Here is a 12,710-nt window from a genome sequence, read left to right as displayed (position 1 = left end):
AAAATATTTAATTCGACTTTCCTTTTTCATTCAAAATGTGTCTAAATTCTTTCTGTTACTTGCACTTCAGTTATTATTCAATAATCCCGGAGTACCACCTCGTGGTACTCTGGATCGCTTTACAACCGTGCGTTCTTGTGGGGTAATAAGCTTAGTGGTAGACTCCACACGAATGTGTGTTTGTAAAGTGGTCTGGAATATCACGTGACGATATTCCCGGACTATTGAATAATTTCACCTCCGGTTCACAAAGTCGGCGGTGGCCGAATTCTTTTTCTCAAATATATTTAGGAATACATTTAGGGATCAATTTAAGGTTTTGTGCACTAGCACGACGTAGACGTGACACGTTTCTAATGGATTATGGCTCTTGAATACAACTTTAAAATAAATAAATGCTCATGGATTTGACAAGCATTGTAAAAAAATTAAATCAATGTTAAGCTCATCTTTCCATATACTGATTCATATGATTCGTACCAGACCCATTAATTTTTTTCTATTTTTTTTAATAGTTAAAGCGTAATAATTGACTTCTACATTGAATCTTCCTCCCGATTTTTCTCAGCATCCAACCGAAGACCCCAAAAATCGGGTCCAAAAGAATTGAACTTTCAGTATCAGAATTCAATTCGGAAGCGAAATAAGACAACAATTCCTTAATCAAACCAAAAATCAACACATGAGACAATATACTCCGTAGTTCAGTAAAAGGACGAGAGGAGTATATTTTTAATGCCATCACAACCTTTCCTCTTTTTGTGATTGGTTCTCCGAAAAACACAAAAAGGCTGTTTATTTATTTTACCTTGTCTAAACTCAGTAAATTTTGCCTATAGGGCTAAATGTTAAGAGCCCAGGATAGTTACGAAGGAGGACGGAGACATATGAACAAAATTCAGAGAGAGAGAGAGAGAGAGAGAGAGAGAGAGACCTGGGATTGTGTCTATCGGTGTGTTCTTTTTTAATTATGTAGTACTTCACCTTTTACTTTGTTCTCATCAACATCGGAGAGAGAGAGAGTTTATATGAAAGTTGTAACTCTTCGGGAGCCCAAAGCGGTGCACCTCTTTGTAAGAGGCTCATGATTCTTGAAATCTCTCTCTCTCTCGGAAGTCTTCTATATTGGCATGCAGTTATGATTCATGCAAGCACCTTTTGGAGCTATAACCGTTCTTGTCCATTAGTCTATAGTAAGAGGTATAGTTCAGAGAAGACATAAGCCACAAAAAATCTAAATGCCAAACATCCCCGATTTTAAATTAAAATTGGGTGATATTTACTTCTGTAATATGATCCGATCGTAATTTACTAATTCAATAGTGGTTTTGAGCAATAACTACTAGTATGTACTACTATTTTTCTCTTCTTTTTTTTTTTTCCCCTATCGAGGGTGTCCGAAACACATTTTGCCTCGACTATGCCCTTAGGTACATGCAGTCCCCCGTTCCTCATGTGTCGGGTAGTTACCGAGCCTAATCCCTTGGGGTAACCTCAAGGGGTAGTGAGTTGTGGAATTTCACTATAGGTTCACCTCTTGAGATTCGAACGTTAGACCTTCCATTTGGAAATTCTATGTTCTGGCCCAAAGGAGTTAACAGAGAAAATTGAACCTAAAACCCTCTGGAGAGAGGGAGTAGTATTTACTTGATCACACCTTGCTTTTCGGCAAATCTAAATACAGATCATCAAGAGTCGTTCCATACACGTAATTTCATGGTACATTCATAAGACTCGCATAGATCTGTGCAGATATGTGTCCTAAGCATTATTGCCATGACCATTCACTACCACAAGGATAATAGTCCATCTATGGTACGCACACAAAATTTGGTGTATGGTACTCAACAGTGATACAATGGTACGTATTTCATATTGAATGGTAAGTACTTCATTCATCCCAATTTGTTTGTCCACTTTTTGACTTTTTGAGAGCGTTTGACCTCTAAAAAAATTGTCTATAATTTTCAATTCGTAATATTTTTAATATGCAATATAGATCTTGTTTAGTAAATCAAAATTAGTTTTATTATACAAAATCTTCAAAATCTTAAAAAATATTATAAAATGTAAGATATGAGTATTTGTTTGAAAGACACAAATTTCGACAATTGAACAAACAAATTAGAACGGAGGAAGTATTTCATATGGAATAGTAAAAGTTTTCAGTGTAGTGGTAAGTATTTTACATATGAAATACTTACCACTTCATATGAAATACTTACCACTATATGGGCAACTGTAACAAAGTACTTCAAATCTAATGTGGAGCATGAAACGGTAACAATTGGATTTGAAGCCAAGGTCACTCATGCTAAATTTGAAGCTAAAACAACCTAATGCCAAACTTGTTTTTGTTCAACTTAAAATTTAATTAGATTATTAAAAGAGCAAAGTTATTGCACTTCTTAGACTTGAATCTTCCAAAATCAAAGGGGTGTTTCCACTAAAAAAAAACACTAAAAACTCAACGCATTTATATACCATATCTTTTTTACTAACAAAAAAGTGTCTACATTTTATCATGCATCCCGTTTCCACTAACAAAAAAGTTGTCAACCTTTTAAAAAAAATAATCACCGGGCACAACAATAACGTGCAGAGCACGAAGCATAGACACTAGTGCATTAAAATGAGTAAGAGATTTCGGGAACAACCACCAATAATACGTATATATTCTCCTCAAAATTTAAACTTCTTGAGGAGTATATTACACCATTCCAAATGCATAAAAGAGCAATGGTATCACGATTAACTATAACAACGTACAAACCAAATAGAGAGCAATCATATCAGTTTTTCCCTAAATGCACACGTACTAATTATAGATATTTAGCACTTGCAAGTAATGACGTGATATCGCCAAGAATTCTACGCAAACCTAGCGACCGGAGAACTCTGTGAAAGAAGCAGTGGCATTGGAAGTTGATGAGTCGGGAGTAGTAGATGCGTCGTTGCGAATCTTCTTATCCTTGTCCATGAAAGCATGCCTTCCGGGCCGCATGGTGAGATCCATTGAGCGATCGCTTAGAAGCATAACAACTTCGGACATGGAGGGTCGAGAAGAAGCCGGCGTCTGAGTGCACATCAAGGCAAGCTCTATGATTTTCTTTGCAGCTTCTTCTGTGTACCCATCCGAGACTACTAAGATCTCGTCTACCAGCTTCGAGTGCAAATCATTCTCGTACAGCTTCCATGCCTGTTTTAAAGCAACGATTCAGGATAGCGGAGCAGGCAAATGGGTGTGTTCTTGTTTGCTATGTAAAAAGTTTCGTAAACATATCTGCCCATGCAAGACATGTTTCCTATCTAAGAATATCGACAACATTACCGAAAAGCGCGCAGTCTAGGCATGTTGCTAAGTGAATTACCTGTTCAAGGAGATACTCCGCAACTGGTTCGTCTTCGACAGTCTTGGTTTCACTACACTTCCGACCGCTAATAATTTCGAGGACGACTATGCCGAAGCTGTAGGTATCAACCTTCTCAGTCAACTGTCCATGGATTGCATATTCTGGTGCAGTATATCCCCTGTTCCATGAGAATTGACAACTAATTCATCATCAAAGGATTTCCCACAAATTAACACATACCATGACTTTCTGGGACTGGTGTGACTTAATCCTCAACTATGTTTAACTGCTGAAAGGAAAATGATAATCACAAACATAATTCCTATCATAAAATTCATCCCTAAATTTTTCAAGGTTGGGTCAGCGGCGGCTGCATGATATTAACTCAGCGGTGCCAAAAATGTATACAAAATTTTTTTGCATACAAAACACTGTATAAGATAATTATATTTACTTTGCTTGAAAACTTATCGAGCCTAATTTATTTTATTTTGTTGACCAATATGATCTACTTACTCACGAATTACAGTAAATTTTTATTTACCCTGCTTTGCACAACTGATTCAGTGCTGACAATAGGAAAGAAATATCAAATTATACACAAAAATATATAAAATTTTAGTACATTTTTTGAACCCAGTGGGTTTGCTTGAACCCCCTCAAACCCTGGTGGGGCTGCCCCTGAAGGTGGTTCTAAATGATACTCCCCCTGTCTCTTGTTTAGAGTCCAGTATTTCATTTTGGGTTGTCCCTTAATAAGTGTCCATTTTGTAAAATTAGTGGGTAAAAGTTGGTGCATTGTCTATTTTGTCCCTACAAATAGGTTCCATTTTGAAAAGTTAGTAAGTGAAAGTGTAATGATGAAGGATAAATAGGAAAAGTGAAGGAAAAAGTTGATGTGAAAGGTATAATGATGATGTCTTTTTAATAAGTTGAAATTACGAAGTAGGACACTTAAAAGGAATGGAATGAGTATAAGCTTAAACAGTGGTTGTTTTGGATCAAATTGAAGTAGAGACGTATAAACCAGCGAAGTACCTGGATGTCCTAGATCTTACATTAAGAAATGGTAAGACTAACAGAAATTTCGAAACAAACTTTGTTCGCGCAGCGCTACCGTAAGCTGGGAAATGGGTTTTTTTTTTCATACTTACAGTGTTCCAGCAAACTTGGTGCTGAGATGGCTCTGACCCTCAGGTAGAAGCCTTGCCAGCCCGAAATCAGCGATTTTGGGCTGGAGCTCATGATCCAGCAGAATATTGCTGCACTTTATATCTCTATGTATGATAGTGACATGGAATTGGTCATGTAGATAGGCAAGACCCCTGGCTGTGCCAAATATTATGTCGAACCGCTGGTTCCAGTTCAAGGTCCCGCGCATTTCGCCTGTCAAAATATGGCAAACTCTTCAAATTGAAGCATAAATCAAGTATGTGTACTAACTACTAAAACCCTTTCCAGGGATTAACAAATTCAGCATGTATTAATCTGAACTAAAACAAAAATCTTTGGATTTCCTATATGTATAAAAGGACGTATCCAGTGCAGGAAACTCCCACATGTGTAGTTGGCGTACAGCGGCAAAGTTGCGCCATTGTGGCCTGAAGGTTGCAGGTGCAAAACTTGTGTTTGTGTGGTTGGTTAGAAATTTGTTCATTCAATTGAAAAATGCTTATCATTTCCCTCCCTTGAGGGGAATACCTATATGTTGTTTAGCCATATACTTGCTCATTCCCAACCCGCTGGGCATAGTGCACTATCCACCATAGTCAGTAGATCAAACGTCTAACCTCGGCCTCTACACGATAATGAAGTAATTGCACGTGGTTGGCCACCTTATGGTGAGACGGGCCAAACGTGAGGAAACGTGTTGAGAACAGCAACAATTACCATTCTACAAAAAAGTTTTAACACTTGGAGACTTGACCAACCTCCATGGTTTTTGTTGCCTTTCGGCGCACAACTGGCTCTCACAACGGATATTGACCCAAATACATGTACAAAAAATTGATAATGACTTGTGGGTGGAAGAAATGGACAACTTACCATATAAGAACTGGTCAAGGCTTCCATTTTCCATATAATCGTAGACGAGTAGTAAATCGGGCCCTTTGGTGCTACAACCTAGCAGCCGGAGGAGATTCCGATGATGAACGTTACTAATTAGCTTCACTTCAGTTGCGAAATCCGCCTTTGCTCTACTGGTTTCCATGACTAGCTTCTTCACTGCAACTACATTCCCATTCTTCAGAGTTCCCTGATCCATTAATGAACTTTATGATGATGAGAATCCGAAGACCAACTTATCAATTACTCAATTGCGGAAAGGGAAGAAGATGGGCTTGATTGGCATTTCGCAAAATGGGAAATCATTTCTCCACCGCAATATTGCATATGACGAGCTTATTTTCATTGGAATCACCATTCTATTCCAACGTTGATTCCATTGAACTAAATGTTCCTTTAGGGGAGCAACACTGTTCCTCATCAGACTGGGGGATAGTGCGGGATAGTGCTGTATAGTACATCCGGACCATCCGTCTCGGCAATTAATGGTCAAGATTGCCGAGACGGTTGAGATTACCCACAGCACTAAGCATTTTAGACCATTAATTGCCGAGACGGACGGTCCGGATATGCACAACACGATATCCCACCAATAGCTTGCTCGAGCCCAAATTAAAGTTGGCTCTGGCCCTAGGTCCACCCGACCACCATGGGTTGGGCATGGGCAGTAGGATTTGAAGCCCAGACCCTCGGCCCAGAACTTCACTCCCCAGTGCTCTGTTTGGAACTTAGGAAAGTGAGGAGAAAAAAGGAAAGTTATTCCCTCTCATTTTCCTTTCTTTTCTTTTGTCCTCATTTTCCCTAAGTTCCAAACATAACTACAATTTTTAAATCGTCGCTACAATATTTTTGGTTGAATCCCTTTATATACCCGCTGAAAACACATGAAATTACCTTATATACATCACCAAACCCTCCTTCTCCTAGTTTGGTTTCATTACTGAAATTATTTGTGGCAGATTTCAAATCTTTGTAGCTGAAAGTCGTAGGTCCCTGCAGCTCGCTTGCCCCTATTATTTCACCTGGTACAACCGAAAAGTCACATTTCAGCAAATTGATGTTTCAGAAGAGAAAATTTTTATTACGGCTGTTTCCGCAAATAGTTATTTACGGAGGTAAATCGAGTGCGTCCATTTTAGATTTGGACGGTTCGCATGAAACTTTTTCCAAAAAAAGTTTCATTTAAATCCGGACCGTCCAAAGCCGAAAGGGAAGACCGAGATCAGGCGTCTCCATGAATAAGGAAATCACGAAGCCTCCGGGAATATGCCAATCTCAAAAACTGTTTTCCAAACTACATACTTTTCTAGGAAAATGTTCTTATAGACAATCACGCGTTACCCTTATCATACCGACAACAAATATTCTAAGAAATCCGAAAAAAAAAAAAAAACATCTTTTAGTTTTTGTTTTGTTTTCAATCATTAACCCTTTTTTTTTTCAATTATTACCTTATTTTTTCAATTATTACTTTTTCATCTCTCTCCAATCACTACCTCTATTTTCAATCGTTATTCTATTTCTCTCTTCACCCACTATCAAAATTAAACTAAACTAAACGCCCAACCAAACAAAACCTGAAAAATTACTTCTAAAAAAACAATGTGACAGAACTTACTAGTCCGCCTGGAGTGCCCCCATGGATTTGGTTATGCAATGTCACTCCCTGCGACCGCTCTAAAAATAGGCTTGCGGGTGTAATATCGAATGTTATAAAAGACTTAATTGAAACCCTCCCTAACACCAATTGGTATTAGGAAAGATGGTTTCAAGCATGCACGATTTGGTGGTAACAAATCAGGACAGTTTATTTTTGTCTCACCTCTTGAAGTTGCTTTTGCCTTTCTTGATCGGTGATACCATAAAACCAGTCCAACTATAAGCAGAAGGCATCCTCCACCTCCAACGACCCCTCCGATGATGGCATCCTTGTTGCTTGAACCTCCTCCTGTTAAGCCAAAAAACAAAACAAAAACGCCTGTGAAGAGTGATATCGTGTGAAAAAGAGTTCCGAGAACCATTCTACTAAAACTTCTCTAAGCTTTTGATCAAGCTTGTAGCTTGCGCGAGTGAGAGAAATATTGCTTAATATGCAGACCCACCCGGCACCCACATTGCCTTTCCCCACACCGACTACAAAATGCCAAGTCGTGTTTCAGAGATCAGTTTTCACGATTTTGTTGGAGCAATTCCAGGACTACTTCCATTGGAGATAGCTTTTGTTTGCCATGGATGACCAAAGCCCAAGCACGTTATTAGAGAGTTGACATTCCAGAGCATTAGCTCACCATATTGATATGGTGCTCCCCAAGCAACCTCCTTTTGGCTAGTATTCCGTTATCTAAGCTTATGTTATGTACGCTTAATGTGTATTTATGCAAACAAAAGATATATATATATATATATATATATATATATATATATATATATATATATATATATATATATGTTACATAGAATCGGGCGCGAGTATCGGATGCCGGGTGCAAGTCCAAGTGTCGGACATTCCTAAACTTAAATCTTAGGATACGGAGATATGTATTCCCAAATTTGATACGGGTACGGAAACACGTCTTGAACACTTGTTTATAGTATATATTGCATAATTTTTACAAATTATGTCCTGTAAATTATATTCAGAAACATATTCAAACAAGAAGGGGTTAAGAAAAATATATATTTTTTAGCTAATTTGATCTTCCTTTTTTTGTAAATATCATAGGGAAATGATTTTGTCATTCCCTTTTTTGTTAATGCCACTCCCTTGCAAGTGTATTTTTGTAATACACTTGCAAAGAAGTGGCGCTAACAAAAAAGTGAGTGACAAAATCAGCAGCCATATTATAACATGCAATTGGAGAATCTGAGCGTCCAAAAGGATACGGATATTAGAGGTACTTGAGCCAAAATGAAGGATACATGTAATGTAATATTGTTATGAAAGTCTTACCTCCAACTCCAAGGAAAGGGGTGATATTAGTGGTCTGATTGGCACCAAAGAAGGCAGTGTCCGAGTACCTAAAGAAACACCCAGCATCAACAGCCCTCCCATCTGTATCAGGAGGGCAACTCTGTATATTCCCATACGCCACCTGCAAGCAACCCAGGCAACCACTCTCACTCACACTTTGAGCACACTGTGTCACTGCGTAGACGGTGCCGCCACCACCGGACACCTCCCTCGTTGCCGCTGCGAAGTAGCCATTAATCCTGGGTGTTGCCGTTTCGAGATCCGTTAGTAGTCCTTGCGCGGCTGTCTGGAAAGCCGTGGGCTGAGCTGCGGTGTCGTTGCCGCATATGCCCATATTCCCAGGGAGAGTGGTCTGGTTGTAGAAAGTGCTGCTTTCATACCTTATAACATAAGAAGAAGCAAGTAAGAAATTTCAAAGGGTCAAGATCATAGTTTTAAATCGCGGTATCGGTCGCCGTCGCGGTATCGGTCGCGGTATATCGGTATCGGGACGTATCGGTGATACGTCGCGGGAATCGGGTGTCGTGGTCGTGAATTTTTTAAAATCATCAGGAACATGTATAAAACTTGAAAAATATACTTTTGCCCCCAACATTGGCTTAAATTATCACATTTTAATTAATTTAAGACATGTAATAACCCATTCTCTTTATGTAAAATATCCGATAATTTATCAAAACCCGCAAGTCAATAAGATTTTACAAATATGAGAAAAATGCAACATTATGAGTTTCGATATAATTGACATAAATAGCAAAAATAAGATGAAGACATTAAAATAAACACACCATAGAGGTTTTACATTACATAATCACTAGCCACATTATGCAACATTATGTTTTTTTTTGTTTTTTTGCCGAACCGTTATGAACCGGCCGAATCGGCCGAACCGGTCCACAAATTGGTTACATACCGATACGTATCGGGAATCGGCCGGTTCATCTGTGAATTTCAATCTCCCCGTTATACCGGCCTATATCCGAACCGGAAGTCTCAAATACCGGTACAAACCGGCCGATACGAACCGTATCGGCCGATATTTAAAACTATGGTCAAGATCATGGGGTAAAACGGCTGATGCAATTAAGGATGAAATCATTTGTGACCATGTGATGGAAAATATTTTACTTTAAGGCTTCGTTTGTTTTGATGTAAAATATTTTATAATGTAAAATATTTTTCATGTAAAATATTTTTTCAGAAAATAAACTTTAAATTTTTATTTTTTAGTATTTGGTTGGTACTTGAAAATATTTTCAGAAATCAATAAAATAGTGTAGAGAGAGGGGGGCTTGAACGTGGGTCAAGATTGATGATCGAGGAAACTGAGCAGTGAGAATTGCTGTAGAAGACAACGAGTTCATTTCGGAAAGTAACTTACGGAAGATTTAAGTGTAAATCATTTTCATCCAATTAATGAAAATGTTTTACATGTAAAATATTTTTCTCATTTTTTACACAACCAAACACCGAAAAATAGGTAAAACATTTTACCGGAAAATATTTTACGCCAAAACAAACGGAGCCTAAACATTGTTTTATTTTTTATTTTTGTTTAAGCAAACAAGGGGAAGTGAGAAAAACATTTTATGTTGAAACAAACAGAGCCCGGTTAAAAAATTAATTGAAAGTTTTAAATAAATGTATAAAGAATTTAAAAATGCAAGAAAATATTTGTTTTCATCTAAAAAATGACATGGTTTTTCAAAAAAGAGAAAAATAATAGGAAGGATGGAATGTAAGTATGTAAGTGTGGAAAACGCTAGCCAAAATGAAAAAGAACATAGAAATATGTAAGGGGTTTGGTATGAGTTTTTTGAATTGGTGAATGGTGTTGTGCAGTGATGTGCGCAGAACTAAGTTGCGTACCTCTAAGCCATCGGATCGAACATCCGACGGCTTGGATCTCATCTCGGCAATGAACGGTTCTTGATCGTTGGTTGCTGAGATGAGATTCGAGCCGTCGGATGCATGATCTGACGGCTCAGAGGTGCGCAGCACGGTGCTGCGTACACCACTGCACAATACCTACCCGAAGTCCAAGTTTTTTATTTTGGTTTGTTTTGTTTTATAAACTTGTATTAATTTTGTGTCAAATTCTTTGTGAATTACATATTCATCTCGACAAAAGAGAAATTAGAAATGTAAAAAAAAAAAAAACATGGATCAAACTTGAAAAAAATTAGTAGAGACAAAAGTAATCTATAAAATTGTATGTTTTGAACTAATGTCGTATTTCATGAACAATTTAAAGTTTTTGATAATAATTCTTTATCTTTTAAATTCTTCTTGTCAAAACAGTAAATCATTTTCAAAATTTGACACGAAAAAACAAGAAAATAGTTTACAAAATCTAAAATAAACCGAAACATATCAATTATGCCAAAACTTACTCCAAATCTAATACTGTACTACTATGTGCAAGAGGGATTAAGTATTACCTGAGGAAGCACCCATCATAAATTACTCTAGCGCCGTTAGCACCCGTGCAGTTCCGTATCAAAACCACCGCCACATCAAAGCACGCCACGCAGTCCGTCGTAGAGAGATAGTCCCTGCACTGAGCCATGGCGTAAACCGGGTCCGAACCCTTGGCCAGCTGTCCAGTGGCAAACTTGGTGTTCACCCCAGACAGCTGGCTCCGGAGTTGGAAAAATGTGTCATTTAAGTTAGTGTAGAAGTTGGAGAGGTTTGTTGCGTTGTACTGGCTGCACCCCTTGTTTAGAAGATTGGTTTGTGGGTCTGCCGCCACCAGATTTAGCATCGCCGTGGTGGTCAGCACTACCGTCAGAGTTACCGCTTTTATCGGATACCGCCATAGCTGGCGGAATTGTAGAAGTTGGGGGGCCATTGTGTTGATCGGTGAGGCACGCATGATTTGGAAGACCAGAAGGTCTGTTATAATGAGAAATTTAATTTATTTAAAGACCTAATAGTAGTAGCATATCCAAGTCAACTAGGCTACTTTTTTCCTAAACGAAAAAGACAGCATAGTTGCATATATTCGACCAACCAAAATATATAGCTATGGAAATATAGTCATATCCATTCCTAAGGGAAAAATATTGAACTAACATTATTGTTTACATCCGTTTTTGGCGTGACCGAACAATTATTTTTGTAATAGATAGGTGCCTTTAAGGATGGAGCCAGGAGAATAAGTGGCGGTGGATGACAAGAATTTTAAAATATGCAATTATCATATGTAAAACAAAAAATTATCTCCAAATAATATAGACCAATTAACTACCGCTAGATTTTTTATTTTTATTTTTTTATATACTAGTCATTAATCCTCTAATTTTTTTTAGAAAAGAAATCTAAAAAATATTTTAAAATTAAATTTATTGGGTCAAAGTGAAATATTATAAAAGAAGAAGAGGTCTAAATTAAGAGAAAGAATTTTGAAGAAGTTATAACATCGATATTAACTTTGACCACTTTAATTATTTTTATGAGAGACATATGAGAGAGAGAGTGAGAGAGGGGGTCAAAAGAGTAGCTTTAAGCAAAAGTTCGTTTTTGTCCTTGAGCTGATATTAGATTTATCCAAAGAATCCGGAATATACCATTAGGAAGCGATTCAGTAATTAAACCTTCAAAACTGCGTTTTTCCTCTTTCTTGCTCATTTTCTTTTTAAATCTAAAATCCTCCTAAAAATCCTTTTAAGGGTATTAATTAATAAAATGAGATAAATTAATCTCCTCTTTTTCTTTTTCTGAAAAAAAAAAAAGTTCCATATCCAAGTCGAATATAAGAAGTATTATTATTACCATATGCACAAAATTTCTCTGCCCATTCCTTCTAGTCGAGCCTCTCGATCTGTCATTATTATATGGAAGATTTATAGTAGAAATAAATTCTCCGTTGTAACTATTTGGGAGATTTACTGGAGTTGTAGAGTCATTCAAAAATATCTTAAGAAAATTCTGCGTAATTGTGAGAAAATTTATATTGTCTGGAATAATTATTGGAGAGGAGCCCAACCCATTTATAATAGCATTGGAAGTTTCTCGAAAGCTCAATTCTCAGAATTTATATGTGGAATGCATGCTTGTGGGTAGGTGTTTACAGATATGAATGCATAGAGTACTGAATTCATAAAATATACTCCCTCTTACCTATTCTCTTTTTTCTCTTCAGAAAGTCTAAGTAAATCACTTTTGTAAATTATTTTTAAAGTATTTTGCACCTGCCTAGGCTCCGTTTATTTCGACATAAAATATTTTCACAACAAATAATCTTCTTGTTTTTATTTTTCTGTGTTTGGTTAGTTAGCAGATGAAAAACATTTTCCATAAGAGAGAGAGAGAGAGAG

At 37.3% G+C, this 12,710-nt stretch overlaps 1 protein-coding gene across 2 annotated transcripts; it reads right to left on the bottom strand.

Annotated features, from left to right (window-relative positions):
- Window positions 1–2,644: 2,644 nt before the first annotated feature.
- LOC131302671 (cysteine-rich receptor-like protein kinase 3) lies at window positions 2,645–11,287 on the bottom strand. Of its 2 annotated transcripts, XM_058329420.1 has the most exons (8): window positions 10,833–11,287; window positions 8,371–8,771; window positions 7,243–7,368; window positions 6,315–6,442; window positions 5,400–5,610; window positions 4,508–4,739; window positions 3,372–3,531; window positions 2,645–3,199 (listed from the first exon to the last, which is right to left on the bottom strand). In XM_058329420.1, exons 1-8 carry the CDS (start codon window positions 11,264–11,266, stop codon window positions 2,882–2,884), a joined length of 2,010 nt encoding a protein of 669 aa, XP_058185403.1. In that variant the 5' UTR covers window positions 11,267–11,287; the 3' UTR covers window positions 2,645–2,881. The 2 variants fall into 2 exon arrangements, with proteins under 2 accessions (XP_058185403.1, XP_058185404.1); XM_058329421.1 differs by lacking the exon at window positions 7,243–7,368 and having other exon boundaries at window positions 10,833–11,282.
- Window positions 11,288–12,710: the final 1,423 nt, after the last annotated feature.

The sequence above is a fragment of the Rhododendron vialii genome, chromosome 10a, assembly GCF_030253575.1.
Source record: "Rhododendron vialii isolate Sample 1 chromosome 10a, ASM3025357v1".
In the NCBI taxonomy this organism is placed as follows: domain Eukaryota; kingdom Viridiplantae; phylum Streptophyta; class Magnoliopsida; order Ericales; family Ericaceae; genus Rhododendron; species Rhododendron vialii.
Note: the sequence above shows the minus strand (reverse complement) of the source record. Positions and strands in the feature narration are given on the sequence as shown.

Bases quoted from the DNA above. Each gene is read 5' to 3' on its own strand.
- LOC131302671 (XM_058329420.1), bottom strand. From the start codon at position 11,266: ATGCGTGCCTCACCGATCAACACAATGGCCCCCCAACTTCTACAATTC. The intron at 7,369-8,370 runs GTAAGACTTTCA...TTGGCTTAACAG, and splicing joins CCCTTTCCTTGGAGTTGGAG to GAGGAGGTTCAAGCAACAAG. The intron at 3,532-4,507 runs GTAAGTATGAAA...CTCATGGAACAG, and splicing joins ACCAAGTTTGCTGGAACACT to GGGATATACTGCACCAGAAT.